The sequence below is a fragment of the Chironomus tepperi genome, unplaced genomic scaffold (assembly GCF_022539635.2).
Source record: "Chironomus tepperi strain 1889 unplaced genomic scaffold, CSIRO-AGI_Ctep_v1 contig_323, whole genome shotgun sequence".
Taxonomy (NCBI): Eukaryota; Metazoa; Arthropoda; class Insecta; order Diptera; family Chironomidae; genus Chironomus; species Chironomus tepperi.
This window is the reverse complement of record NW_027226445.1, coordinates 18,627-43,164: the sequence shown is the minus strand read 5'-3', so window position 1 is coordinate 43,164 and position 24,538 is coordinate 18,627. Positions and strand designations below refer to the sequence as shown.

General features: G+C 32.0%; 15 protein-coding genes and 1 pseudogene across 15 annotated transcripts; 6 read left to right on the top strand and 10 right to left on the bottom strand.

Annotated features, from left to right (window-relative positions):
* Positions 1 to 114: 114 nt before the first annotated feature.
* On the bottom strand, positions 115 to 6,835 carry AcCoAS (acetyl coenzyme A synthase). Its single transcript, XM_070643665.1, has 6 exons — positions 6,311 to 6,835; positions 4,023 to 4,218; positions 3,029 to 3,571; positions 2,808 to 2,962; positions 2,629 to 2,744; positions 115 to 2,567 (listed from the first exon to the last, which is right to left on the bottom strand). Exons 1-6 carry the CDS (start codon positions 6,616 to 6,618, stop codon positions 1,882 to 1,884), a joined length of 2,004 nt encoding a protein of 667 aa, XP_070499766.1. The 5' UTR covers positions 6,619 to 6,835; the 3' UTR covers positions 115 to 1,881.
* A 959-nt stretch (positions 6,836 to 7,794) lies between these two features.
* LOC139093066 (histone H2B) lies at positions 7,795 to 8,441 on the bottom strand. Its single transcript, XM_070643666.1, has one exon. It carries the CDS (start codon positions 8,413 to 8,415, stop codon positions 8,038 to 8,040), a length of 378 nt encoding a protein of 125 aa, XP_070499767.1. The 5' UTR covers positions 8,416 to 8,441; the 3' UTR covers positions 7,795 to 8,037.
* A 157-nt stretch (positions 8,442 to 8,598) lies between these two features.
* On the top strand, positions 8,599 to 9,559 carry LOC139093068 (histone H2A-like). Its single transcript, XM_070643667.1, has one exon. The coding sequence runs from the start codon at positions 8,654 to 8,656 to the stop codon at positions 9,029 to 9,031; it is 378 nt and encodes a 125-aa protein (XP_070499768.1). The 5' UTR covers positions 8,599 to 8,653; the 3' UTR covers positions 9,032 to 9,559.
* Positions 9,560 to 9,752: 193 nt separating this feature from the next.
* Positions 9,753 to 10,243, bottom strand: LOC139093079 (histone H4). Its single transcript, XM_070643679.1, has one exon. The coding sequence runs from the start codon at positions 10,204 to 10,206 to the stop codon at positions 9,895 to 9,897; it is 312 nt and encodes a 103-aa protein (XP_070499780.1). The 5' UTR covers positions 10,207 to 10,243; the 3' UTR covers positions 9,753 to 9,894.
* A 346-nt stretch (positions 10,244 to 10,589) lies between these two features.
* On the top strand, positions 10,590 to 11,438 carry LOC139093062 (histone H3). The gene has a single exon (XM_070643662.1). It carries the CDS (start codon positions 10,617 to 10,619, stop codon positions 11,025 to 11,027), a length of 411 nt encoding a protein of 136 aa, XP_070499763.1. The 5' UTR covers positions 10,590 to 10,616; the 3' UTR covers positions 11,028 to 11,438.
* A 160-nt stretch (positions 11,439 to 11,598) lies between these two features.
* Positions 11,599 to 12,402, bottom strand: LOC139093089 (histone H1B). The gene has a single exon (XM_070643692.1). It carries the CDS (start codon positions 12,362 to 12,364, stop codon positions 11,672 to 11,674), a length of 693 nt encoding a protein of 230 aa, XP_070499793.1. The 5' UTR covers positions 12,365 to 12,402; the 3' UTR covers positions 11,599 to 11,671.
* Positions 12,403 to 13,429: 1,027 nt separating this feature from the next.
* Positions 13,430 to 13,993, bottom strand: LOC139093090 (histone H2B). The gene has a single exon (XM_070643694.1). The coding sequence runs from the start codon at positions 13,962 to 13,964 to the stop codon at positions 13,587 to 13,589; it is 378 nt and encodes a 125-aa protein (XP_070499795.1). The 5' UTR covers positions 13,965 to 13,993; the 3' UTR covers positions 13,430 to 13,586.
* A 154-nt stretch (positions 13,994 to 14,147) lies between these two features.
* LOC139093091 (histone H2A-like) lies at positions 14,148 to 14,636 on the top strand. Its single transcript, XM_070643695.1, has one exon. The coding sequence runs from the start codon at positions 14,203 to 14,205 to the stop codon at positions 14,578 to 14,580; it is 378 nt and encodes a 125-aa protein (XP_070499796.1). The 5' UTR covers positions 14,148 to 14,202; the 3' UTR covers positions 14,581 to 14,636.
* A 664-nt stretch (positions 14,637 to 15,300) lies between these two features.
* Positions 15,301 to 15,791, bottom strand: LOC139093092 (histone H4). The gene has a single exon (XM_070643696.1). The coding sequence runs from the start codon at positions 15,752 to 15,754 to the stop codon at positions 15,443 to 15,445; it is 312 nt and encodes a 103-aa protein (XP_070499797.1). The 5' UTR covers positions 15,755 to 15,791; the 3' UTR covers positions 15,301 to 15,442.
* Positions 15,792 to 16,137: 346 nt separating this feature from the next.
* Positions 16,138 to 16,986, top strand: LOC139093063 (histone H3). Its single transcript, XM_070643663.1, has one exon. It carries the CDS (start codon positions 16,165 to 16,167, stop codon positions 16,573 to 16,575), a length of 411 nt encoding a protein of 136 aa, XP_070499764.1. The 5' UTR covers positions 16,138 to 16,164; the 3' UTR covers positions 16,576 to 16,986.
* Positions 16,987 to 17,146: 160 nt separating this feature from the next.
* On the bottom strand, positions 17,147 to 17,951 carry LOC139093094 (histone H1B). Its single transcript, XM_070643699.1, has one exon. The coding sequence runs from the start codon at positions 17,910 to 17,912 to the stop codon at positions 17,220 to 17,222; it is 693 nt and encodes a 230-aa protein (XP_070499800.1). The 5' UTR covers positions 17,913 to 17,951; the 3' UTR covers positions 17,147 to 17,219.
* Positions 17,952 to 18,962: 1,011 nt separating this feature from the next.
* On the bottom strand, positions 18,963 to 19,540 carry LOC139093095 (histone H2B). The gene has a single exon (XM_070643700.1). The coding sequence runs from the start codon at positions 19,509 to 19,511 to the stop codon at positions 19,134 to 19,136; it is 378 nt and encodes a 125-aa protein (XP_070499801.1). The 5' UTR covers positions 19,512 to 19,540; the 3' UTR covers positions 18,963 to 19,133.
* A 154-nt stretch (positions 19,541 to 19,694) lies between these two features.
* Positions 19,695 to 20,160, top strand: LOC139093097 (histone H2A-like). The gene has a single exon (XM_070643701.1). The coding sequence runs from the start codon at positions 19,749 to 19,751 to the stop codon at positions 20,124 to 20,126; it is 378 nt and encodes a 125-aa protein (XP_070499802.1). The 5' UTR covers positions 19,695 to 19,748; the 3' UTR covers positions 20,127 to 20,160.
* Positions 20,161 to 20,988: 828 nt separating this feature from the next.
* On the bottom strand, positions 20,989 to 21,307 carry LOC139093098 (histone H4). Its single transcript, XM_070643702.1, has one exon. The coding sequence runs from the start codon at positions 21,298 to 21,300 to the stop codon at positions 20,989 to 20,991; it is 312 nt and encodes a 103-aa protein (XP_070499803.1). The 5' UTR covers positions 21,301 to 21,307.
* A 408-nt stretch (positions 21,308 to 21,715) lies between these two features.
* On the top strand, positions 21,716 to 22,126 carry LOC139093072 (histone H3). Its single transcript, XM_070643672.1, has one exon. The coding sequence runs from the start codon at positions 21,716 to 21,718 to the stop codon at positions 22,124 to 22,126; it is 411 nt and encodes a 136-aa protein (XP_070499773.1).
* A 539-nt stretch (positions 22,127 to 22,665) lies between these two features.
* LOC139093099 (histone H1B-like) lies at positions 22,666 to 23,456 on the bottom strand (annotated as a pseudogene).
* Positions 23,457 to 24,538: the final 1,082 nt, after the last annotated feature.

The window sequence follows — 24,538 nt, the reverse complement described above, 5'->3', positions numbered from 1 at the left end:
AAGATGCGAACATTTGAATCGGGAAAATACGTTAAATGTTGTAATTGAATTGATCTAATATAATTTGATAGATAATTCATGAAATTTGATTTTCAGCTAAAATAAAACAAGAAATTACGTCTTTTAAATAAATTTTTAACATTTATTCATTCATTTTAATGAACTATATTTCCTATAGATTGCCAATTTATTTTCATTTCTTGATTCATTAACAATATTTTAAAATTTTCAGTTTTAACATAGATTAAAACATTTATGAGTTACAATATTTCTCTATCATTTTAATCTCTTCATCTCTATAGTTCTTACATGTTTCATTTTATCAGTACTGCTTTTTGATTCAATGTCTCTCATTACAGGAAGTTTACCATCTTTTTCTCTGAAATTTCTTAAATCAGCATTGGAGATTTCTTTAGGAACAATAATATAATATATTTTACGTAATATTTCATATTTATATTCTTAATTTTAAAAATATATTCGAACTTCAAGATGTCAAAAAAGTTCTATTCTCTGTAAAATATTCTACAGAGGAATATAGAATGATATGTATGAATTAAGGACGCATTAATGTTAGGAATTTAAATCTATGGTCATCTTAAAAGTGTCACCTTCATGTTTCGCTTTCCAATCATTTCATTAATCGTGATGTACAGCTTATCAATCTCATTGCTGCGAATAAAATATTTTTACTGAAAGTAATTGAACTTCCGAAAAACATTAAGAAGTCCAAATATTAGGATATGTATATTGACACTTAATCAACAACAATTAGAAGATATATATAGTAAATTTTCTAAAACCATATTTTCCTCTGTGTATATTTAATGCATAATGTTTCATATTTAGCAGTCAATAAAGTTTAAGCCGTATTTTTTTATTATTCATTTTAATTGTAAAATTCATCTTCAAATTTTAAGATTTAGTAATTAAATATTTGTCAACTTACAACTTTTTAATGATAATGTTGTGCAAAATATTTATTTTACATAACAAAAAAGTAGATTTTTTTGTAGTCAATCACAAATAAGATATTTGATGAGCTCCGATTAGAGAATCAAAATTTGATTAAATTCTTTCATCGGCAATTAAACTATTTCTATTTATGGATTAGTGCCTATGTATAAGTATCAAGTGAAATTATTGTAATTTACGGAACGGGATTTTCTTCTTTTTTCAAAAATCAAATGTTATATTGTAGGTGTATGTGCTTCGGTAATTTAAATATTCTAAGTTTGTGCCTTAAATTGACAAAATTTTAATTCCAATAGATAAACTTTTTGAAGATGAAAATACATTCTTTTAATAATGTTAATAAGTTCGATGAAATTAAAATATTTTTCATTCATCTACTTTTAATTGTTTTAAAATATTTTCATATTGCTTTAAGCATAAAATATTACTTTATTTTCTGGGTGTTGCTATTAAACAAAACGTTGTAGCTTGAAGCTTTATTATTAAAAATATATATCTATAATTTTACTTAACAGAAACTTCAATGAAGTAGTCTTAAACTAAGTATTCATGCTAATTCAGTTTACCATCGTTTCATGGCATACAAATAAATTCAAGCCAAAGCTTTCAAAACTTAATAAGCATGATTAAATTCCCAAAGGATAAAAATAAACATTTAAAATGATAGTCAACTGAACTTTGAAAATTTGAGGTTATAAAATTAACATACGTATCAAAAATAAGAATATGAGATTTCAAATTTCCTTATGTCCCTATGAAAGTCTATCCTTATTGTTCAAACAATATTGATGTATAGAAACTAAGTTAATATTAATTGGATTAAAATTCCAATAAAGAATAAACATATATGTGGAAAAGCATCTTGTATGTGTAGCTAGATGATTTAATATTTTTTGTGCATTTATTTTATTTCGATGGTCGATTATTGAACAAGACTTCGACAATTTGTTCATCAGCAAGTGTTGATATATCACCTACATCGCGGTCATTTACAGCCACTTTTCTTAAAATTCTACGCATAATTTTACCAGACCGTGTTTTTGGCAAACCTGGTGCATGTTGAATTGCATCCGGTTGAGCAAATGGTCCAATTCTTTCACGAACAAGTACTTTAAGCTCATCAATCAGCTGCTTGTCAAATGTTTCATTTTGATTTGGTGTTATAAAGCAATATAGACTTTCTCCTTTAACAGGATGTGGACGAGAAACAACTGCAGCTTCAGATACTCTGGAATGTTCAGTTAATACAGCTTCTACTTCAGCTGTTGACATCAAATGGCCAGAAACATTCAACATGTCATCAACTCTTCCAGTAATCCATAAATATCCATCTTTATCACGTCTTGCTCCGTCACCCGTACAATAATATCCTGGGAACTTGGAGAAATATGTTTGTTCGAATCGTTTATGATCATTATAAACAGTTCTCATCATTCCTGGCCATGGCTGAGAGAATACTAAGTATCCTTCTCCTTCTCCTTGAATTTCTTTACCACCTTCATCCAAAAGCATTGGTTTCACTCCAAAGAATGGGAATGATGCTGAGCCTGGTTTCATTGGTGTACATCCAGGTAATGGTGTTATGACATGGCCTAAAATGGATGTTATTTTTTGTTATTAATATGTCAATTTAATTAAGATTTACTATTTTACCTCCAGTTTCTGTTTGCCAGAATGTATCAACAATTGAGCATTTCTCTTTTCCAATTACTTTATAATACCATAACCAAGCTTCTGGATTAATAGGCTCACCAACACTACCAAGGATTCTGTTGAAAATTAAGAATAACATTTAAAGACTTCAATTCTAAAATCTGTTAAATTGTTCTTACTTCAATGATTCCAAGTTGTGCTTTAATGCAGGTTCATCTCCGAATTTCATCAGTGATCGAATTGCTGTTGGTGCAGTATAAAACTGTGTTACCTTATATTTATCAATAACTTGCCAGAATCTATCATTGTCTGGATAAAATGGTGTTCCTTCAAACTAAAATTTAATAAAATGTGGATATTAATTAAAATGAAATGATTGAAAATAAATTGTAATAAATACCATAACAGAAGTAGCTGCATTTGCCAATGGTCCATAAACAACATACGTATGTCCAGTAATCCAACCAATATCAGCAGTACACCAGTAAACATCACCAGGTTTGTAGTCAAAAACAAGCTTAAATGTTGTACTGGAATAAAGCAAATATCCTCCAGTTGTATGTAAAACGCCCTTTGGCTTGCCTGTTGATCCACTTGTATAAAGCATAAAAAGTGGATCTTCAGCACTCGTCCATTCAGGATAGCAACTTGGTTCAGCTTCTTCCATTTCATCATGCCACCAGAAATCTCGATCATCTCTCATGTCTACTGTGAAATTTTCAATCAGTTCCGGTTTTGGTGCTGTTACACGATGAATGTGCTTTACAACAATGCAAGTTTCGACATGATGTCCTAACTCTTCAGCCTTTTCCAATGCATGATCACAAATATCCTTTAAATGCAACAACTTTTCTCCTCGCCAAGCTCCATCAGATGTTATTAATACTTTTGCCTGACAATCTTTCATTCGTTCAGCTAATGAGTCTGATGAGAATCCAGCAAACTAAAATAAGTAAAATAAATATTATTAATTTCAGTTTCTAAGCAGATTGTGCATCTCATTGAAGGTTGAATCAAGTAAAAATTGCTCATAAAATATAAAGTTTTCATCTTTAACTATTAAAATAGATTCAAGAATTTACTTCCAGAAAAAAATGCTCAAACGATCACGAGCTTCCAATAAAAGTTTTATTTATTTATTTATACTAAGAGAGGTCATGAATTTCAAGTATATGCAGCATTAATTTGAAACTGAACACCTGTTGAATTTAAAGTATAGTTAGGTGAAGGGAGCTTTTAGAATGTACATATCTATATACTAGAATTTTATTATATACATATCCTATATAGGTCAGATTGATTCAAAGCGGAATATAAAATAAATTCTATGCTTTTTGTCGTGTAACTCAATAGATTGTTATTAGCTAAAAATATGAACTATGCAATATACTTACGACAATTGAATGAATTGCACCAATTCTTGAACATGCAAGCATTGCTATTGGTGTCTCCATAATCATTGGCATGTATATAGCAACTCGATCACCTTTGTTGACTCCATGCATTTTGAGCACATTTGCAAATCGACATACTTCCTCAAGAAGTTTTCGATAAGTAAATCTTGTATAATCTTCTGGATGATTTCCTTCCCTAATGTATTATGATAAAAATATGATTAATTTTGTTTGAATCTTGCATAATTTTTTGGAACGGATTAATTCATCATAATTTTACTTTATTTCCATATAAAACCAAAAAACTACTTAATGTGAACATACGAAAAACATCAATTCCTTTTTATATAATCCAGTAATTTGCTTTTACTACTAATTAGTAACAAGTTGAGTACAATCAAAAAGTTTTAAAACTATTCCGCAACATTCCCTTCTTTTATAAACGAATGATTGGCATGATTGACATTGAAATATTATTTGAGGTTTTGCTAATATATTGGGCAATAAAATTTGAGATTATTCTGGTTACATAGATTTAATCTGTTTTGCTTTTACTATCAGAAAATGACTATACATGATTATTATCGCTAAAAAAATTTCCATAGCTCATAAGTATGAAATATAGACGGTCACTTATAAATTTATTATCATAGATAGACTAGTAGACTCTTATGGCATAGCTAGTTATCAGTTTTTCTCATATCTTAAGTACAGAACCGATAGTTTACTCAATCACTATCAGCACAATTTAATTGAAAAAAACCCACAACATTGTCGCGGTGACGGCAAGACGTCTTGACTACAATATGACGTCTGTTTTGGCCCATTTTAGAGACGAAAAATGATATTCATCACATCTTGATGCTTACTCATGATTATAAGTACTCATCAATTACTGACGTGAATGAACTTTCATCTAATACATCATACGTTCATTTCGAGTATCAAGGTCATTTATTCTGAGTTCATTGATTAATCTTCCGTACTAAGTATTTCACAACTTTTCCGATACAAAGCACCTGATACACATTTTCATTGTCTTTTGTAGATAAAATATTAATTCATTATTGACACATTTTTTATCAATGATAAGTGAACCTTAATCAGAATCAATGGAAAATCCACTGATCAAGTTTGTTTTCGTGACTCGGCAGAGGTCTTATGCTTTAAAAATCAAATGTTGCTCACGTGTAGATTTTTTTATCAATTACACTACGTTTCGCACTTAAGGATCACGTATTCCTTCGACTTTGGAATTCATAAAACTTTAATGTCTGTGGAAATGACTCTTAAAAGTTTTAAATTCGACATTATTTACTAATTAGGAAATTTGCAAAGAACTTAACGTTATAGCTGTACTGTATTAAAAACTAATTAATTTATACAAATTCAACAGCATTTACCCGCATATAAAGATTTAGACAGCCTTTTCAATAATTGATCATTGAATTTAAAAATAAATTTTATTTCTCATTTGTTAAGTATCGTGATCAAATAGCTTTCAATTAACGTGATTGCCGAGAATTACTTTTTTTTTTTGATTATCATTGTTATTATGTATAAGTCAGTGGTGGACAACCTGTGTGCCGCGACACTAATACCGCCAAAAAAATTTGTATTGTTTGTCCGGTTTGGTCGAGTCTTACAACAAAGTTGTGCCGCGAAAAATAAAAGGTTGTCCACCACTGCAAGATAAATTTATTTATCGTGCAATTTACGTCACATTTTAAAAATGACGAAAATTAAAAATATGTAATATACCTGTCTCTTCATGTACATTGTATAAAAATTCGTTGAACTTTACTCTTCATTTGTATACGAAAAAAACAAGTGCCGTCATACAATTAAAATTGCCTGAGAGACTAAATTTGCCTTAATGTTCTTTAGTTCCCGACTCATTTTACGTCAGCAAAAGCAAATTTACGTCGCAAGTTAACGACCATACTCAACATGTTCTTTGGGAAAGAAGATGAACAATTATCAAGCAAATATAAAGATTTACATGACGTATAATCGTATGTTCATTCACATCTAACATTCAAATAAAAAGATGAATAACCGTTTCACTTTATCAGATAAGCAAAAAAAAATCAAAATGAAATGCAGAGATTACAAAGCTTCTTATAGAAAAGCAAGATTCTAAAGCGTAGGCAGAAAAAGTTTTTCGTGTATAAAATGAAAAAAAAAATCAATACTAGAATTGAAAGTTTCTGCTTCTTCGTCTGCCCACGATTAAGAATGTAAAATTTGCAAACATTGATCTGATAACGTTAAAAAGCCAGACATACCAATAAAATGCAATTTTATCACCATGTCCATTTTTAATGTTCCGATCTAAAAGATTGTAGCAAATGTTTGTGGATGCTCCTTCCATCCATTTGATCGATATCGGTCCTTTTGATATATCAAAGTTATAAGTCATGAAATTTTTGGAATCAGCTGGAGTCTCCCAGTGAAATTGTTTCACGACATTATTCCAAAACTTTTCTGGATGATTGATTGATAATTTGTAAAGCTCTTCATATTGCTGAATGGATGAAATGTATGATGAACGAGATAATTTTGGATCTGGTTGGAAAATATTTTGTTCTGGCATTTTTAATTACACTTCCAATAATTTTTCAGTCTAAATTTTTTTTTGTCGGAAAAATCAATAATTTTCAATTTAAAATTTTCTTTTCACAAGTCACAAAAAAAAAGCTTAAATGCTTTCTGTGATGAAGCAATTTAAATAACTAATTAACCCAATTTTATTAAATTAATTTAAATTAAATCACACAGCACATTTATATGAATTAAACAAAAAGTTTTAGGAATTTCAAATATAAATCGATTTTTTGAAAGTCTGAATTTCTTTACACGGAAGTTGAACTATCGTCTACCAAGTTCATTCTATAACTGAAGTACGAAAATTTTTTCATATGACTTCTATATGTCTTTTTTTTACAGTGTCTATACACAAAATATATCAGGTAATTACAAATACAAACAAAATTTCTTTTATTGTGTAATCAAAATCGTCGTGTTATGAATGAAAACTGTATGTGAAAATGCGGAAAATTTACTCTATACTATTTTCATAAACTTTCACTCCATGAACTGCTCATGTGCCAAAAATATATGAATGTATTGGTGTGAATTACTAAAGAATCAGAAATGGTTCAAAAATTGTTTTTTATGATTTGACAGACTACAATGAGATTTTATTTAATAACCTAGCTACAATACTTAAACTCACTAAATCGCTGTTGCTGAAGCCGGTTATTGTTTCATAAATCTCCTTTGAACCTATTACTTGTGTGTATATGTAAATGTTTCTAATACAGTAAAGAAATTCTAAATGCATTTTAAAGACCTTGAACTAGATTTTCATCAAGTTTCTGGATAAATGAACAGAAACAATAAATATGGATAAAAACGGAACTAAGCTTTTTATTTGCAAAAGAGAAAAATACTGAAATTTGTAGTGTAAATAAATTGAATAATCAGAAAGTGGATAACTTTAGAAAATAATATGTTATGATACCAAAATATTCCTCTATTTACATATAGCACATAATATAAGACAGTTACACTTAATATGTGTTTGTAAATCAGTATAAATCATACGATATTTTTAATCAACTCGTAATTTTTTTTAAACATTAACTTAAACTTCGTTTTCTTTAGTCTGAAATCGGACGATGAAACAGCTGATGACTGCAGCTGATTTCAATCAAAAAAGAACACGTGAAATTTTCTGTTATTAAATTTCATAATATGTTTAAAATATTGTACTATCGTAGCACATGATACTCATATTGCGCCATCTATTGGAAAAAAAAAATTGTTCATAATAATGCATATGGTTAAGGAGTAATGTGATGATCTATTACAAAACGATTTGTATGGCGCCATTTCAATAAAGTATTACTTTGGGAGTTACAAAATAACAAAAAATCTTTTCTTTCTTAATTTATAATTTGCGGTCTTGAAAAAGACCATTTGGGATATGCGATGAAACGTAGAAAGCAATTTACTTGGATGATGTGTATTTTGTGACGGCTTTTGTTCCTTCTGAGACAGCGTGCTTAGCCAATTCACCAGGTAAGAGTAAACGAACAGCAGTCTGGATCTCGCGACTTGTGATTGTTGAGCGTTTGTTGTAGTGAGCCAATCTTGAGGCTTCAGCAGCAATACGTTCAAAAATGTCATTGACGAAACTGTTCATGATGCTCATTGCCTTTGATGAGACACCAGTGTCTGGGTGAACTTGCTTCAAGACTTTGAAGATGTAGATTGCGTATGATTCTTTACGCTTATGACGTCTCTTCTTCTTGTCATCCTTTGAGATTGCTTTTTGTGCCTTTCCGGCTTTCTTTGCAGCTTTTCCGCTTGTTTTTGGTGGTGCCATTTTTACTTTATGAAGTGTTTTGAACAAAATTCAGAATACAACTGATTACCCTTGTTACTTTTGTCTCTCTTTATATACATTTTCTCTCTCCATGTAGCATAGGCCACGCCTCTTATTTTTCCCGCTCTTAAAATTTGTATAAATACCTGCACATTTTTCAGCACACAACTCAGTATCGAATCATCTCTGGTTCTTAAACTTTCTCGTACAAAACAAAACCAAATAATCTATTGAAATAATGTCTGGCCGTGGTAAAGGAGGCAAAGTTAAGGCAAAGGCAAAGTCACGTTCAAACCGTGCTGGATTACAATTCCCAGTTGGTCGTATCCATCGTCTTCTCCGTAAAGGAAACTATGCTGAACGTGTTGGTGCTGGAGCTCCAGTATATTTAGCTGCCGTCATGGAATACTTGGCTGCTGAAGTTCTTGAATTGGCAGGAAATGCTGCTCGTGATAACAAGAAAACAAGAATTATCCCACGTCACTTGCAATTGGCCATCCGTAATGACGAAGAATTGAACAAACTTTTATCCGGAGTAACAATCGCACAAGGTGGTGTCTTACCAAACATTCAAGCCGTCTTGTTGCCAAAGAAGACCGAATCAAAGAAAGCTTAAATTCATCAACTATATGCCTTCAAACAGCTATAAACCGTCCTTCTAAGGACGACAAATTTTAATTTCCAAAGAAAAACAAATTTTAATTTCATAACGTTAAATTAATTTCACTTTTTAGCATTTATTAAATAAAATTCATATAAAATATTATGACGTAGTCTAGGAATCCCAATAATACAATTAAAACTAATTTATGTAGAGTACCTTACCAAATGCATAACATAAATTTTTATGCTTGCCTGATAGATTGTAGAGCTTGTATTTGCAAAAAACTATAATTTGATCCAATCGGGATAGTAGGTAAATATACTTAGAAGTTGTTCTTTACAATCAACTAAGTTCTGAACTAAAACATAAGAAAAACTTAACATAATCTAAAAATCAAATGAAAAATTAGATGATTGTACAAAAGTATTACCATTCTTTGCTCCTACCAGTTCCAGAGCTGACGAATATCTTGATGATGGCTTTATTGTTTGCTTATCACCCCCAAAAATTCAATTGAATCAAATTTAAGCTTTATTTATGTTCAGATAGTACTAAATTTTGGAACATATTTTTCAAAACAATTTTTGAAATCATCAAATCCGTTAAAGTATTTAAAACTAAAAAATATGTTAATAATATTTAATAACCGTATTTTACATAATACATCAAATAAGAATTGGAAGCAGTAGAATTTCGAGAAAATGGAACAACAATTAAGGATGAATATGATTAATTCAGGTACTAAAAATAAGGAGCTTTTATTGGTTCAATAAGAATATGCGAATAAATTAAAATAATTTTCTTTAATAATTTAAATTGCGGTCTTGAAAAAGACCATTTGATGTAAGTTGTTGATGATAATGGATTGAAGTAATTTAACCTCCGAAACCGTAGAGAGTACGTCCTTGGCGTTTCAATGCATAGACGACATCCATAGCTGTGACTGTCTTTCTCTTGGCGTGTTCAGTATAAGTGACTGCATCACGGATGACATTTTCCAAGAAAACTTTCAAGACACCACGGGTTTCTTCGTAGATCAAGCCTGAGATACGCTTGACACCACCACGACGAGCCAAACGGCGAATAGCTGGTTTTGTGATTCCTTGGATGTTATCACGAAGAACTTTACGATGACGCTTTGCGCCTCCTTTTCCTAAACCTTTTCCTCCTTTACCTCGTCCAGTCATTTTGTATTTTTAATATATTCTTACTTGTTTACACGAGAAAACGTAAAACTTGAATGATTCCAATTCATGAAATTCACTCTCTTTATATACATTCTCTCACCTTCCCCTCTCTCATCAGTTTTACATCAATTTCTTGTCATTTGAAATAGTTTAATTAATTTTATGCACCTTAATACTTGGATCAAAACAATTTGAAACTTTTTGATAACAATTCCAAATATTTAATTAATTAAATTAAATGATATTCAACAAATTGATCAAAAACTTCTCGTTTCCCCTGAATTTGTCTCTCCCCACCACATAAACACATATGCGCGCCATAGTATTCATATATAAAGGGGACTAATTTCTCGCTCTCGCATCATTTCTCGTTTGTATTTCAAATCGAAAAGTAAATCCTCAAAAATAAAATGGCTCGTACAAAGCAGACAGCTCGTAAATCAACTGGTGGAAAGGCACCACGTAAACAATTGGCAACAAAGGCTGCCCGTAAATCAGCACCAGCAACCGGAGGAGTAAAGAAGCCACATCGTTATCGTCCAGGTACAGTCGCTCTTCGTGAAATCCGTCGTTACCAAAAATCAACTGAATTGTTGATCCGTAAATTGCCATTCCAACGTCTTGTTCGTGAAATCGCTCAGGATTTCAAGACTGACTTGCGTTTCCAATCATCAGCAGTCATGGCTTTACAAGAAGCATCTGAAGCTTACCTCGTCGGTTTATTCGAAGACACAAACTTGTGTGCCATCCATGCCAAGCGTGTCACAATTATGCCAAAAGACATCCAACTTGCCCGTCGTATCCGTGGTGAACGTGCATAAATTCCTACATCATTCTACATTTATTTGAACGGTCTTTTTCAAGACCACCAAAAATATTCACATGAAAAGAAGAAATTTTTTAGTCAATTTTATGATCTCTGCAATATTTTATCATAGCAACTAGTTCCTTAAAATGGAGTCATTTTCAATATCAAGCAAAAGTCCATTGATAGCTCACTTTTCATTATGTGACGTAAAATGTTACAAAGGATGAGTGTTGTAGTCTAAGAGAACAGAAAAATTATAAACAGGAACCGTAAATTCACTGTTATGAGTTTCATAGAACGTATCTGGATACGCTGTATTGGTCAATCATTCAAATATTGTTATGTGTTGAATCTGTAACTGAGCTTTAAAAATCGTTACTTTTATAGATTTAAGAATTATTAAGCGCTTTAAGTATTCTTGGTATATTGTCGCTCGATTTATGAGAAGGGATGAGTATGTAGGATTCATAATTTCACTCACAAATATGATACATATTTAGAGGTGATATCACAGAATTTTTATTAATTTAGGAAAAGCTAAAATAGAAATTGGAATTAAAAATAAATTTTTCTTTTTCGAATAACATTTTGTAGTCCTGAAAAGGACTTTTTTGAGGTGATTGCTGAATATCAGCTATTAAAGTAAAAATATTAAATTTATGCTTTCTTTGCTGCTGGTTTTTTGGCAGCTTTTGGCTTCTTCTCTGCTGCTGGTTTCTTTGCTTTTGGTGCTGCAGCCTTCTTTGGCTTGGCCTCCTTCTTGGGCTTAGCGGCTTTTGGTTTAGGTGCAGCTTTTGGTTTTGGTGCTGCCTTTTTGGCTGCAGGTTTTGCTGCTGCTGGTTTTTTTGTGGTCTTTGCAACTGGCTTCTTGATCTTTGTGGCTGAAGCAGCTTTTGGTTTCTTGGCAATTGTTTTCTTAACTACCTTCTTCTCGCCAGCTTTCTTTGGCTTGGCAGCGGCCTTCTTTGGTTTCTTCTCAGTAACCTTCTTTACAACCTTTTCTTTCTTGGCTGCTGCTGGCAATTTGAATGATCCTGATGCTCCTTTACCTTTTGTTTGCAATAATTGTCCCTTTTCAACGGATGATTTCAAGTATTTCTTGATGAATGGTGACAATTTGTCAACATCAACTTTATATTGAGCAGCAAGGAATTTCTTGATTGCCTGAACAGATGAACCACCTCGTTCCTTCAATGTCTTAACGGCATTGACAACCATTTCACTAACTGGTGGATGAGTTCTTGGTGCCTTTGGTTTCTTTGGCTTGTCGGATTTTGGTTTCTTCTCCTTCTTTGCTTTTGCTGGTGAAGCAACTGGAACTGGTGCGACTTCTACTGCTGGGTCAGACATTTTTATTTTATTTCACTTGATTTGTTTATATAAAAATAATTTTCGAATTGAAAATATTATGAGAAATACAGTAATTCAATAGTCCCTCTACTATGATATGTGAATGGAAACGAAGCCTCGCGCTCAATTTTTGTTGGAAATTTTTCCCTCGTAAACTTCTGCGTCGATCTCAAAATTTGTTAATTTTTTCGCAAACTTTCATCGAGTGACTTCAAATCTTTTTATAATCTTATTTTAAAATGAAAATTCTCTCAAATGCTGATTTTAGAATTCCTTAATTAAATTAATAATAGCTAAAAAACAACACTTAAAGTCAAAATTTGTGAAAAATTTCGGAAATTTCTTTAATTAATTGTCAATAACTTTTGAACCAAATTGACTTTTTTCATGAGATTTTCACTCAATGAAAGTTTATTTATTGTAGATTTATAAAATTAAGTTAAAAATCTCAAAATATTAATTAACTTAACCAAAGACAGGTACCAACTAAAATAATGATGAGTACTCAGTGCTTGAAAATTTATGCGATAAAATTTTATGAATTTAACTTTAATTTAACCATGTCTTGTAAAATTTATTTAGGTGCTAAATTGTAGAAATTTGTCAATATACTTAAATTAATTTCAATTTTAACAAATTAACAGCAACATTATTAATTAAATTAATTTATAAAATTCTTCATACAAAATGTCAGATTCATACAAATTGAATAAGGTATATCAAGTAAGTGATAGAAGCTTTGTATAGGAAGGCTGAGTATAAATTTCAAAATTTATTACAAATATTTATTTCAAATCATGCTTTTTAGTTAATTTAACTTGAACTTTACATGAAAAATTTCACAATTGAGTCAAAGTTATGATTCTCGAATTTATCTATGCAAATAAAATGCGTCATCAGAAATATTCATATATCAAGAACAAAGAACAATGTCTAATATAACAAATTTAGGTAGAGCAATAAGTTAGAAATAAAATTCACATGTAGTTTAAATTTTTAAAAACATATTTATTTTAATTTTAATTTAATTAACTTTATTCTTAAAAATATTCTACTATATACAGAATCATTTATAGGTTATTTTGTAATTTTAGTAAATTTTATATTTTAAAAAAACTGGAATGAGGAGGTCTGATTTAATTAAAATTTTTCTCTTTTTATAAATTAATTTGCGGTCTTGAAAAAGACCATTTGGGATATGCGATGAAACGTAGAAAGCAATTTACTTGGATGATGTGTATTTTGTGACGGCTTTTGTTCCTTCTGAGACAGCGTGCTTAGCCAATTCACCAGGTAAGAGTAAACGAACAGCAGTCTGGATCTCGCGACTTGTGATTGTTGAGCGTTTGTTGTAGTGAGCCAATCTTGAGGCTTCAGCAGCAATACGTTCGAAGATGTCATTGACGAAACTGTTCATGATGCTCATTGCCTTTGATGAGACACCAGTGTCTGGGTGAACTTGCTTCAAGACTTTGAAGATGTAGATTGCGTATGATTCTTTACGCTTATGACGTCTCTTCTTCTTGTCATCCTTTGAGATTGCTTTTTGTGCCTTTCCGGCTTTCTTTGCAGCTTTTCCGCTTGTTTTTGGTGGTGCCATTTTTACTTTATGAAGTGTTTTGAATAAAATTCAGAATACAACTGATTACCCTTGTTACTTTTGTCTCTCTTTATATACATTTTCTCTCTCCATGTAGCATAGGCCACGCCTCTTATTTTTCCCGCTCTCAAAATTTGTATAAATACCTGCACATTTTTCAGCACACAACTCAGTATCGAATCATCTCTGGTTCTTAAACTTTCTCGTACAAAACAAAACCAAATAATCTATTGAAATAATGTCTGGCCGTGGTAAAGGAGGCAAAGTTAAGGCAAAGGCAAAGTCACGTTCAAACCGTGCTGGATTACAATTCCCAGTTGGTCGTATCCATCGTCTTCTCCGTAAAGGAAACTATGCTGAACGTGTTGGTGCTGGAGCTCCAGTATATTTAGCTGCCGTCATGGAATACTTGGCTGCTGAAGTTCTTGAATTGGCAGGAAATGCTGCTCGTGATAACAAGAAAACAAGAATTATCCCACGTCACTTGCAATTGGCCATCCGTAATGACGAAGAATTGAACAAACTTTTATCCGGAGTAACAATCGCACAAGGTGGTGTCTTACCAAACATTCAAGCCGTCTTGTTGCCAAAGAAGACCGAATCAAAGAAAGCTTAAATTCATCAACTATATGCCTTCAAACAGCTATAAACCGTCCTTCTAAGGACGACAAATTTTAATTTCCAAAGAAAAACAAATTTTAATTTCATAACGTTAAATTAATTTCACTTTTTAGCATTTATTAAATAAAATTCATATAAAATATTATGACGTAGTCTAGGAATCCCAATAATACAATTAAAACTAATTTATGTAGAGTACCTTACCAAATGCATAACATAAATTTTTATGCTTGCCTGATAGATTGTAGAGCTTGTATTTGCAAAAAACTATAATTTGATCCAATCGGGATAGTAGGTAAATATACTTAGAAGTTGTTCTTTACAATCAACTAAGTTCTGAACTAAAACATAAGAAAAACTTAACATAATCTAAAAATCAAATGAAAAATTAGATGATTGTACAAAAGTATTACCATTCTTTGCTCCTACCAGTTCCAGAGCTGACGAATATCTTGATGATGGCTTTATTGTTTGCTTATCACCCCAAAAATTCAATTGAATCAAATTTAAGCTTTATTTATGTTCAGATAGTACTAAATTTTGGAACATATTTTTCAAAACAATTTTTGAAATCATCAAATCCGTTAAAGTATTTAAAACTAAAAAATATGTTAATAATATTTAATAACCGTATTTTACATAATACATCAAATAAGAATTGGAAGCAGTAGAATTTCGAGAAAATGGAACAACAATTAGGGATGAATATGATTAATTCAGGTACTAAAAATAAGGAGCTTTTATTGGTTCAATAAGAATATGCGAATAAATTAAAATAATTTTCTTTAATAATTTAAATTGCGGTCTTGAAAAAGACCATTTGATGTAAGTTGTTGATGATAATGGATTGAAGTAATTTAACCTCCGAAACCGTAGAGAGTACGTCCTTGGCGTTTCAATGCATAGACGACATCCATAGCTGTGACTGTCTTTCTCTTGGCGTGTTCAGTATAAGTGACTGCATCACGGATGACATTTTCCAAGAAAACTTTCAAGACACCACGGGTTTCTTCGTAGATCAAGCCTGAGATACGCTTGACACCACCACGACGAGCCAAACGGCGAATAGCTGGTTTTGTGATTCCTTGGATGTTATCACGAAGAACTTTACGATGACGCTTTGCGCCTCCTTTTCCTAAACCTTTTCCTCCTTTACCTCGTCCAGTCATTTTGTATTTTTAATATATTCTTACTTGTTTACACGAGAAAACGTAAAACTTGAATGATTCCAATTCATGAAATTCACTCTCTTTATATACATTCTCTCACCTTCCCCTCTCTCATCAGTTTTACATCAATTTTCTGTCATTTGAAATAGTTTAATTAATTTTATGCACCTTAATACTTGGATCAAAACAATATGAAACTTTTTGATAACAATTCCAAATATTTAATTAATTAAATTAAATGATATTCAACAAATTGATCAAAAACTTCTCGTTTCCCCTGAATTTGTCTCTCCCCACCACATAAACACATATGCGCACCATAGTATTCATATATAAAGGGGACTAATTTCTCGCTCTCGCATCATTTCTCGTTTGTATTTCAAATCGAAAAGTAAATCCTCAAAAATAAAATGGCTCGTACAAAGCAGACAGCTCGTAAATCAACTGGTGGAAAGGCACCACGTAAACAATTGGCAACAAAGGCTGCCCGTAAATCAGCACCAGCAACCGGAGGAGTAAAGAAGCCACATCGTTATCGTCCAGGTACAGTCGCTCTTCGTGAAATCCGTCGTTACCAAAAATCAACTGAATTGTTGATCCGTAAATTGCCATTCCAACGTCTTGTTCGTGAAATCGCTCAGGATTTCAAGACTGACTTGCGTTTCCAATCATCAGCAGTCATGGCTTTACAAGAAGCATCTGAAGCTTACCTCGTCGGTTTATTCGAAGACACAAACTTGTGTGCCATCCATGCCAAGCGTGTCACAATTATGCCAAAAGACATCCAACTTGCCCGTCGTATCCGTGGTGAACGTGCATAAATTCCTACATCATTCTACATTTATTTGAACGGTCTTTTTCAAGACCACCAAAAATATTCACATGAAAAGAAGAAATTTTTTAGTCAATTTTATGATCTCTGCAATATTTTATCATAGCAACTAGTTCCTTAAAATGGAGTCATTTTCAATATCAAGCAAAAGTCCATTGATAGCTCACTTTTCATTATGTGACGTAAAATGTTACAAAGGATGAGTGTTGTAGTCTAAGAGAACAGAAAAATTATAAACAGGAACCGTAAATTCACTGTTATGAGTTTCATAGAACGTATCTGGATACGCTGTATTGGTCAATCATTCAAATATTGTTATGTGTTGAATCTGTAACTGAGCTTTAAAAATCGTTACTTTTATAGATTTAAGAATTATTAAGCGCTTTAAGTATTCTTGGTATATTGTCGCTCGATTTATGAGAAGGGATGAGTATGTAGGATTCATAATTTCACTCACAAATATGATACATATTTAGAGGTGATATCACAGAATTTTTATTAATTTAGGAAAAGCTAAAATAGAAATTGGAATTAAAAATAAATTTTTCTTTTTCGAATAACATTTTGTAGTCCTGAAAAGGACTTTTTTGAGGTGATTGCTGAATATCAGCTATTAAAGTAAAAATATTAAATTTATGCTTTCTTTGCTGCTGGTTTTTTGGCAGCTTTTGGCTTCTTCTCTGCTGCTGGTTTCTTTGCTTTTGGTGCTGCAGCCTTCTTTGGCTTGGCCTCCTTCTTGGGCTTAGCGGCTTTTGGTTTAGGTGCAGCTTTTGGTTTTGGTGCTGCCTTTTTGGCTGCAGGTTTTGCTGCTGCTGGTTTTTTTGTGGTCTTTGCAACTGGCTTCTTGATCTTTGTGGCTGAAGCAGCTTTTGGTTTCTTGGCAATTGTTTTCTTAACTACCTTCTTCTCGCCAGCTTTCTTTGGCTTGGCAGCGGCCTTCTTTGGTTTCTTCTCAGTAACCTTCTTTACAACCTTTTCTTTCTTGGCTGCTGCTGGCAATTTGAATGATCCTGATGCTCCTTTACCTTTTGTTTGCAATAATTGTCCCTTTTCAACGGATGATTTCAAGTATTTCTTGATGAATGGTGACAATTTGTCAACATCAACTTTATATTGAGCAGCAAGGAATTTCTTGATTGCCTGAACAGATGAACCACCTCGTTCCTTCAATGTCTTAACGGCATTGACAACCATTTCACTAACTGGTGGATGAGTTCTTGGTGCCTTTGGTTTCTTTGGCTTGTCGGATTTTGGTTTCTTCTCCTTCTTTGCTTTTGCTGGTGAAGCAACTGGAACTGGTGCGACTTCTACTGCTGGGTCAGACATTTTTATTTTATTTCACTTGATTTGTTTATATAAAAATAATTTTCGAATTGAAAATATTATGAGAAATACAGTAATTCAATAGTCCCTCTACTATGATATGTGAATGGAAACGAAGCCTCGCGCTCAATTTTTGTTGGAAATTTTTCCCTCGTAAACTTCTGCGTCGATCTCAAAATTTGTTAATTTTTTCGCAAACTTTCATCGAGTGACTTCAAATCTTTTTTGAATCTTATTTTAAAATGAAATTTCTCTCAAATGCTGATTTTAGAATTCCTTAATTAAATTAATAATAGCTAAAAAACAACACTTAAAGTCAAAATTTGTGAAAAATTTCGGAAATTTCTTTAATTAATTGTCAATAACTTTTGAACCAAATTGACTTTTTTCATGAGATTTTCACTCAATGAAAGTTTATTTATTGTAGATTTATAAAATTAAGTTAAAAATCTCAAAATATTAATTAACTTAACCAAAGACAGGTACCAACTAAAATAATGATGAGTACTCAGTGCTTGAAAATTTATGCGATAAAATTTTATGAATTTAACTTTAATTTAACCATGTCTTGTAAAATTTATTTAGGTGCTAAATTGTAGAAATTTGTCAATATACTTAAATTAATTTCAATTTTAACAAATTAACAGCAACATTATTAATTAAATTAATTTATAAAATTCTTCATACAAAATGTCAGATTCATACAAATTGAATAAGGTATGTCATGTAAGTGATAGAAGCTTTGTATAGGAAGGCTGAGTTTAAATTTCAAATTTACTACAAATATTTATTTCAAATCATGCTTTTTAGTTAATTTAACTTGAACTTTACATGAAAAATTTCACAATTGAGTCAAAGTTATGATTCTCGAATTTATCTATGCAAATAAAATGCGTCATCAGAAATATTCATATATCAAGAACAAAGAACAATGTCTAATATAACAAATTTAGGTAGAGCAATAAGTTAGAAATAAAATTCACATGTAGTTTAAATTTTTAGAAACTTATTTATTTTAATTTTGATTTAATTAACTTTATTCTTAAAAATATTCTACTATATACAGAATCATTTATAGGTTATTTTGTAATTTTAGTAAATTTTATATTTTAAAAAAACTGGAATGAGGAGGTCTGATTTAATTAAAATTTTTCTCTTTTTATAAATTAATTTGCGGTCTTGAAAAAGACCATTTGGGATATGCGATGAAACGTAGAAAGCAATTTACTTGGATGATGTGTATTTTGTGACGGCTTTTGTTCCTTCTGAGACAGCGTGCTTAGCCAATTCACCAGGTAAGAGTAAACGAACAGCAGTCTGGATCTCGCGACTTGTGATTGTTGAGCGTTTGTTGTAGTGAGCCAATCTTGAGGCTTCAGCAGCAATACGTTCGAAGATGTCATTGACGAAACTGTTCATGATGCTCATTGCCTTTGATGAGACACCAGTGTCTGGGTGAACTTGCTTCAAGACTTTGAAGATGTAGATTGCGTATGATTCTTTACGCTTATGACGTCTCTTCTTCTTGTCATCCTTTGAGATTGCTTTTTGTGCCTTTCCGGCTTTCTTTGCAGCTTTTCCGCTTGTTTTTGGTGGTGCCATTTTTACTTTATGAAGTGTTTTGAATAAAATTCAGAATACAACTGATTACCCTTGTTACTTTTGTCTCTCTTTATATACATTTTCTCTCTCCATGTAGCATAGGCCACGCCTCTTATTTTCCCGCTCTCAAAATTTGTATAAATACCTGCACATTTTTCAGCACACAACTCAGTATCGAATCATCTCTGGTTCTTAAACTTTCTCGTACAAAACAAAACCAAATAATCTATTGAAAAAATGTCTGGCCGTGGTAAAGGAGGCAAAGTTAAGGCAAAGGCAAAGTCACGTTCAAACCGTGCTGGATTACAATTCCCAGTTGGTCGTATCCATCGTCTTCTCCGTAAAGGAAACTATGCTGAACGTGTTGGTGCTGGAGCTCCAGTATATTTAGCTGCCGTCATGGAATACTTGGCTGCTGAAGTTCTTGAATTGGCAGGAAATGCTGCTCGTGATAACAAGAAAACAAGAATTATCCCACGTCACTTGCAATTGGCCATCCGTAATGACGAAGAATTGAACAAACTTTTATCCGGAGTAACAATCGCACAAGGTGGTGTCTTACCAAACATTCAAGCCGTCTTGTTGCCAAAGAAGACCGAATCAAAGAAAGCTTAAATTCATCAACTATATGCCTTCAAACAGCTATAAACCGTCCTTTTTAGGACGACAAATTTTAATTCCCAAAGAAAAACAAATTTTAATTTCATAACGTTAAATTAATTTCACTTTTTAGCATTTATTAAATAAAATTCATATAAAATATTATGACTTAGTCTAGGAATCCCAATAATACAATTAAAACTAATTTATATAGAGTACCTTACCAAATGCATAACATAAATGTTAATGCTTGCCTGATAGATTTACAGAGCTTTTATTTCAAAAAACTATAATTTGATCCAATCGGGAAATAGTAGGTAAATATACTTAGAAGTTGTTCTTTACAATCAACTAAGTTCTGAACTAAAACATAAGAAAAACTTAACATAATCTAAAAATCAATTGAAAAATTAGCTGATTGTACAAAATTATTACCATTCTTTGTTCCTACCAGTTCCAGAGCTGACGAATATTTTGATGATGGCTTTATTGTTTGCTTATCACTCACAAAAATTCAATTGAATTAAATTTATGCTTTATTTATATTCAGATAGTACTAAATTTTGGAACATATTTTCCAAAACAATTTTTGAAATCATCAAATCCGTTAAAGTATTTAAAACTAAAAAATATGTTAATAATATTTAATAACCGTATTTTCAATTTTTACAATCAAATAAGAATTAAAAGCAGTAGAATTTCGAAAAATGGAACAACAATTAAAAGAATATATTTTATTCAGGTACTTAAAATAAGGAACTTTTATTGGTTCAATAAGAATATGCGAATAAATAAAAATAATTTTCTTTAATAATTTAAATTGCGGTCTTGAAAAAGACCATTTGATGTAAGTTGTTGATGATGATGGAGAAGTAATTTAACCTCCGAAACCGTAGAGAGTACGTCCTTGGCGTTTCAATGCATAGACGACATCCATAGCTGTGACTGTCTTTCTCTTGGCGTGTTCAGTGTATGTGACTGCATCACGGATGACATTTTCCAAGAAAACTTTCAAGACACCACGGGTTTCTTCGTAGATCAAGCCTGAGATACGCTTGACACCACCACGACGAGCCAAACGACGGATAGCTGGCTTTGTGATTCCTTGGATGTTATCACGAAGAACTTTACGATGACGCTTTGCGCCTCCTTTTCCTAAACCTTTGCCTCCTTTACCTCGTCCAGTCATTTTGTATTTTTAATATATTCTTACTTGTTTACACGAGAAACGGTGAAACTTGAATGATGCCAATGCATGAAATTCACTCTCTTTATATACATTCTCTCACCTTCCCCTCTCTCATCATTTTTACATCAATTTCCTGTCATTTGACAATATTTCATTAACTTTCTTATTGCACCTAAATTTTTGGATCAAAACAATACGAAACTTTTTGATCTGATAATTCCAAATATTTAATTAATTAAATTAAATGATATTCAACAAATTCATCGAAATTCTCTCATTTCCCCTGAATTTGTCTCTCCCCACCACACATATACATATTCGCGCCATAAGAATCATATATAAAGGGGACTCAATTCTCGCTCTCGCATCATTTCTCGTTTGTATTTCAAATCGAAAAGTAAAACTCAAAAATAAAATGGCTCGTACAAAGCAGACAGCTCGTAAATCAACTGGTGGAAAGGCACCACGTAAACAATTGGCAACAAAGGCTGCCCGTAAATCAGCACCAGCAACCGGAGGAGTTAAGAAGCCACATCGTTATCGTCCAGGTACCGTCGCTCTTCGTGAAATCCGTCGTTACCAAAAATCAACTGAATTGTTGATCCGTAAATTGCCATTCCAACGTCTTGTTCGTGAAATCGCTCAGGACTTCAAGACTGACTTGCGTTTCCAATCATCAGCAGTCATGGCTTTACAAGAAGCATCTGAAGCTTACCTCGTCGGATTATTCGAAGACACAAACTTGTGCGCCATCCATGCCAAGCGTGTCACAATTATGCCAAAGGACATCCAACTTGCTCGTCGTATCCGTGGTGAACGTGCATAAATTCCTACATCATCATCTAATCATTCATTTATCATTTGAACGGTCTTTTTCAAGACCACCAAAAATATTAACATGAAAAGAAGAAATTTTTAGTCAATTTTATGATCTCAGCATTACTTTGTCGTAGCATATCTAGTTCCTTCTAATTCCTTAAAATTTTCAATTCATTCTTGAATCATTTCCAAAATGATGTTGATACTAAGATAGCAGAATTAAATTATAAATTTTGACTCCCAGGAACCAAATATCACTGATGCCATGATGAGAATTTTAATATGGCGTCCATAGATGCGTTAATATTGGCGTCACTTGAAAAATCGTTCCTTAATTACAGATTTAAGAATTATTAAGCCATGATTAATTGGTATATTGAGTCAAAGATCGATTTATTGGAAGGGACAAATATGTAGGAATTGCACTCAAGTCAAAAAAATGACATATTTGAGGAAATATCACAGAATTTTTATTTAATGAACTAAACTTAATTTAAGCTAGAAATTGTAATTAAAAATTGAATTTTTCTTTTTGGAATGAGATTTTGTAGTCCTGAAAAGGACTATTTTGAGGTGATTGCTGAATATCAGCTATTAAAATATAAATATTAAGTTTATGCTTTCTTTGCTGCTGGTTTTTTGGCAGCTTTTGGCTTCTTCTCTGCTGCTGGTTTCTTTGCTTTTGGTGCTGCTGCCTTCTTTGGCTTGGCCTCCTTCTTGGGCTTAGCGGCTTTTGGTTTAGGTGCAGCTTTTGCTTTTGGTGCTGCTTTTTTGGCTGCTGGCTTTGCTGCTGCTGGTTTTTTGTGGTCTTTGCAACTGGCTTCTTGATCTTTGTGGCTGAAGCAGCTTTTGGTTTCTTGGCAATTGTCTTCTTGACTACTTTCTTCTCACCAGCCTTCTTTGGCTTGGCAGCAGCCTTCTTTGGTTTCTTCTCAGTTACCTTCTTGGCGACCTTCTTTACAACCTTTTCTTTCTTGGCTGCTGCTGGCAATTTGAATGATCCTGATGCTCCTTTACCTTTTGTTTGCAACAATTGTCCCTTTTCAACTGCTGATTTCAAGTATTTCTTGATGAATGGTGACAATTTGTCAGTATCAACTTTATATTGAGCAACAAGGAATTTCTTGATGGCCTGGACTGATGAACCACCTCGTTCTTTCAATGTTTTAACGGCATTGACAACCATTTCACTGACTGGTGGATGAGTTCTTGGTGCCTTTGGTTTACTTGGCTTGTCAGATTTTGGTTTCTTCTCCTTCTTTGCTTTTGCTGGTGAAGCAACTGGAGCTGCTGCTGCTGGTGCGACTTCTACTGCTGTGTCAGACATTTTTATTTAATTTCACTTGATTTGATTGTATAAAAATAATTTTCAAATTGAAAATGTTATGAGAAATACAGAAATGTGATGGTCCCTCAACTATGATATGTGAATGGAAACGAAGCCTCGCGCTCAATTTTTGTTGGAAAATTTTCCCTTGTAAACTTCTGCGTCGATCTCAAAATTTGTTAATTATTTCACAAACTTTAACTAAACGATCTCAAATCTTTTTAGAATCTTATTTTACAATGAAAAATCTCTCAAATGATGATTTTAAATTTCCTTAATTAAATTAACAATGCCAAAAAAACAGCTGTTAAAGTCAAAATTTATGAGAAATTTCAGAAATTTCTTTAATTAATTGTCAATAACTTTTGAACCGATTTGGCAATTTTCATGAAATTTTCACTTAATTAAAGTTTATTTATTGTAGATTCATAAAACTAAGTCAAAAATCTGAAAATATTAATTAACTTAACTATGGACAGGTACCAACTGTAATAATGATGAGCACTCAGTGCTTGAAAATTTATGCGATAAAATTTTATGGATTTAACTTTAACTTACCCATGTCTTGTGAAATTTAATTTGGTGCCAAATTGTAGAAATTTGTCAAATACTTAAATTAGATTACATTTTGGCAAATTAACAGCAACATTATTAATTAAATTAATTTATAAAATTCTTCATACAAAATGCCAGACTCAATCAGGCTATGGGAAGTAAGTGAAAAAATTTTTGAATAGCATGGCTGATTTTAAATTTCAAAGTTGCTGCAAAAATTCTCAGTTAATTTAACTTGAGTTTTCTTCAAAAATTTCACAATTGAGCAAAACATATGATTCTATCTAATATGAAATTTATCAAAGCAAGTTTAATGCGTCATCAGAAATATGCATCAAGAACAAAGAACAATCTCTCATATAACGATATAGTGTAGAACCAGAAGTTAGAAATACGATTCAGATATAGATTTTTGGAAATTCATTCATTTTATTCATATCAATTTTAATTTAATTAAGTTTATTTTTAAAACTATTCTACTTTATACAGATTAATTTATTGGTAATTTTATTATCAACAGTTTATTGCGTATCTAAG

Bases quoted from the DNA above. Each gene is read 5' to 3' on its own strand.
- AcCoAS (XM_070643665.1), bottom strand. From the start codon at position 6,618: ATGCCAGAACAAAATATTTTCCAACCAGATCCAAAATTATCTCGTTCA. The intron at 4,219-6,310 runs GTATGTCTGGCT...ATAATACATTAG, and splicing joins GATAAAATTGCATTTTATTG to GGAAGGAAATCATCCAGAAG. The intron at 2,963-3,028 runs GTATTTATTACA...ATTAAATTTTAG, and splicing joins ATGCAGCTACTTCTGTTATG to TTTGAAGGAACACCATTTTA.
- LOC139093066 (XM_070643666.1), bottom strand. From the start codon at position 8,415: ATGGCACCACCAAAAACAAGCGGAAAAGCTGCAAAGAAAGCCGGAAAG.
- LOC139093068 (XM_070643667.1), top strand. From the start codon at position 8,654: ATGTCTGGCCGTGGTAAAGGAGGCAAAGTTAAGGCAAAGGCAAAGTCA.
- LOC139093079 (XM_070643679.1), bottom strand. From the start codon at position 10,206: ATGACTGGACGAGGTAAAGGAGGAAAAGGTTTAGGAAAAGGAGGCGCA.
- LOC139093062 (XM_070643662.1), top strand. From the start codon at position 10,617: ATGGCTCGTACAAAGCAGACAGCTCGTAAATCAACTGGTGGAAAGGCA.
- LOC139093089 (XM_070643692.1), bottom strand. From the start codon at position 12,364: ATGTCTGACCCAGCAGTAGAAGTCGCACCAGTTCCAGTTGCTTCACCA.
- LOC139093090 (XM_070643694.1), bottom strand. From the start codon at position 13,964: ATGGCACCACCAAAAACAAGCGGAAAAGCTGCAAAGAAAGCCGGAAAG.
- LOC139093091 (XM_070643695.1), top strand. From the start codon at position 14,203: ATGTCTGGCCGTGGTAAAGGAGGCAAAGTTAAGGCAAAGGCAAAGTCA.
- LOC139093092 (XM_070643696.1), bottom strand. From the start codon at position 15,754: ATGACTGGACGAGGTAAAGGAGGAAAAGGTTTAGGAAAAGGAGGCGCA.
- LOC139093063 (XM_070643663.1), top strand. From the start codon at position 16,165: ATGGCTCGTACAAAGCAGACAGCTCGTAAATCAACTGGTGGAAAGGCA.
- LOC139093094 (XM_070643699.1), bottom strand. From the start codon at position 17,912: ATGTCTGACCCAGCAGTAGAAGTCGCACCAGTTCCAGTTGCTTCACCA.
- LOC139093095 (XM_070643700.1), bottom strand. From the start codon at position 19,511: ATGGCACCACCAAAAACAAGCGGAAAAGCTGCAAAGAAAGCCGGAAAG.
- LOC139093097 (XM_070643701.1), top strand. From the start codon at position 19,749: ATGTCTGGCCGTGGTAAAGGAGGCAAAGTTAAGGCAAAGGCAAAGTCA.
- LOC139093098 (XM_070643702.1), bottom strand. From the start codon at position 21,300: ATGACTGGACGAGGTAAAGGAGGCAAAGGTTTAGGAAAAGGAGGCGCA.
- LOC139093072 (XM_070643672.1), top strand. From the start codon at position 21,716: ATGGCTCGTACAAAGCAGACAGCTCGTAAATCAACTGGTGGAAAGGCA.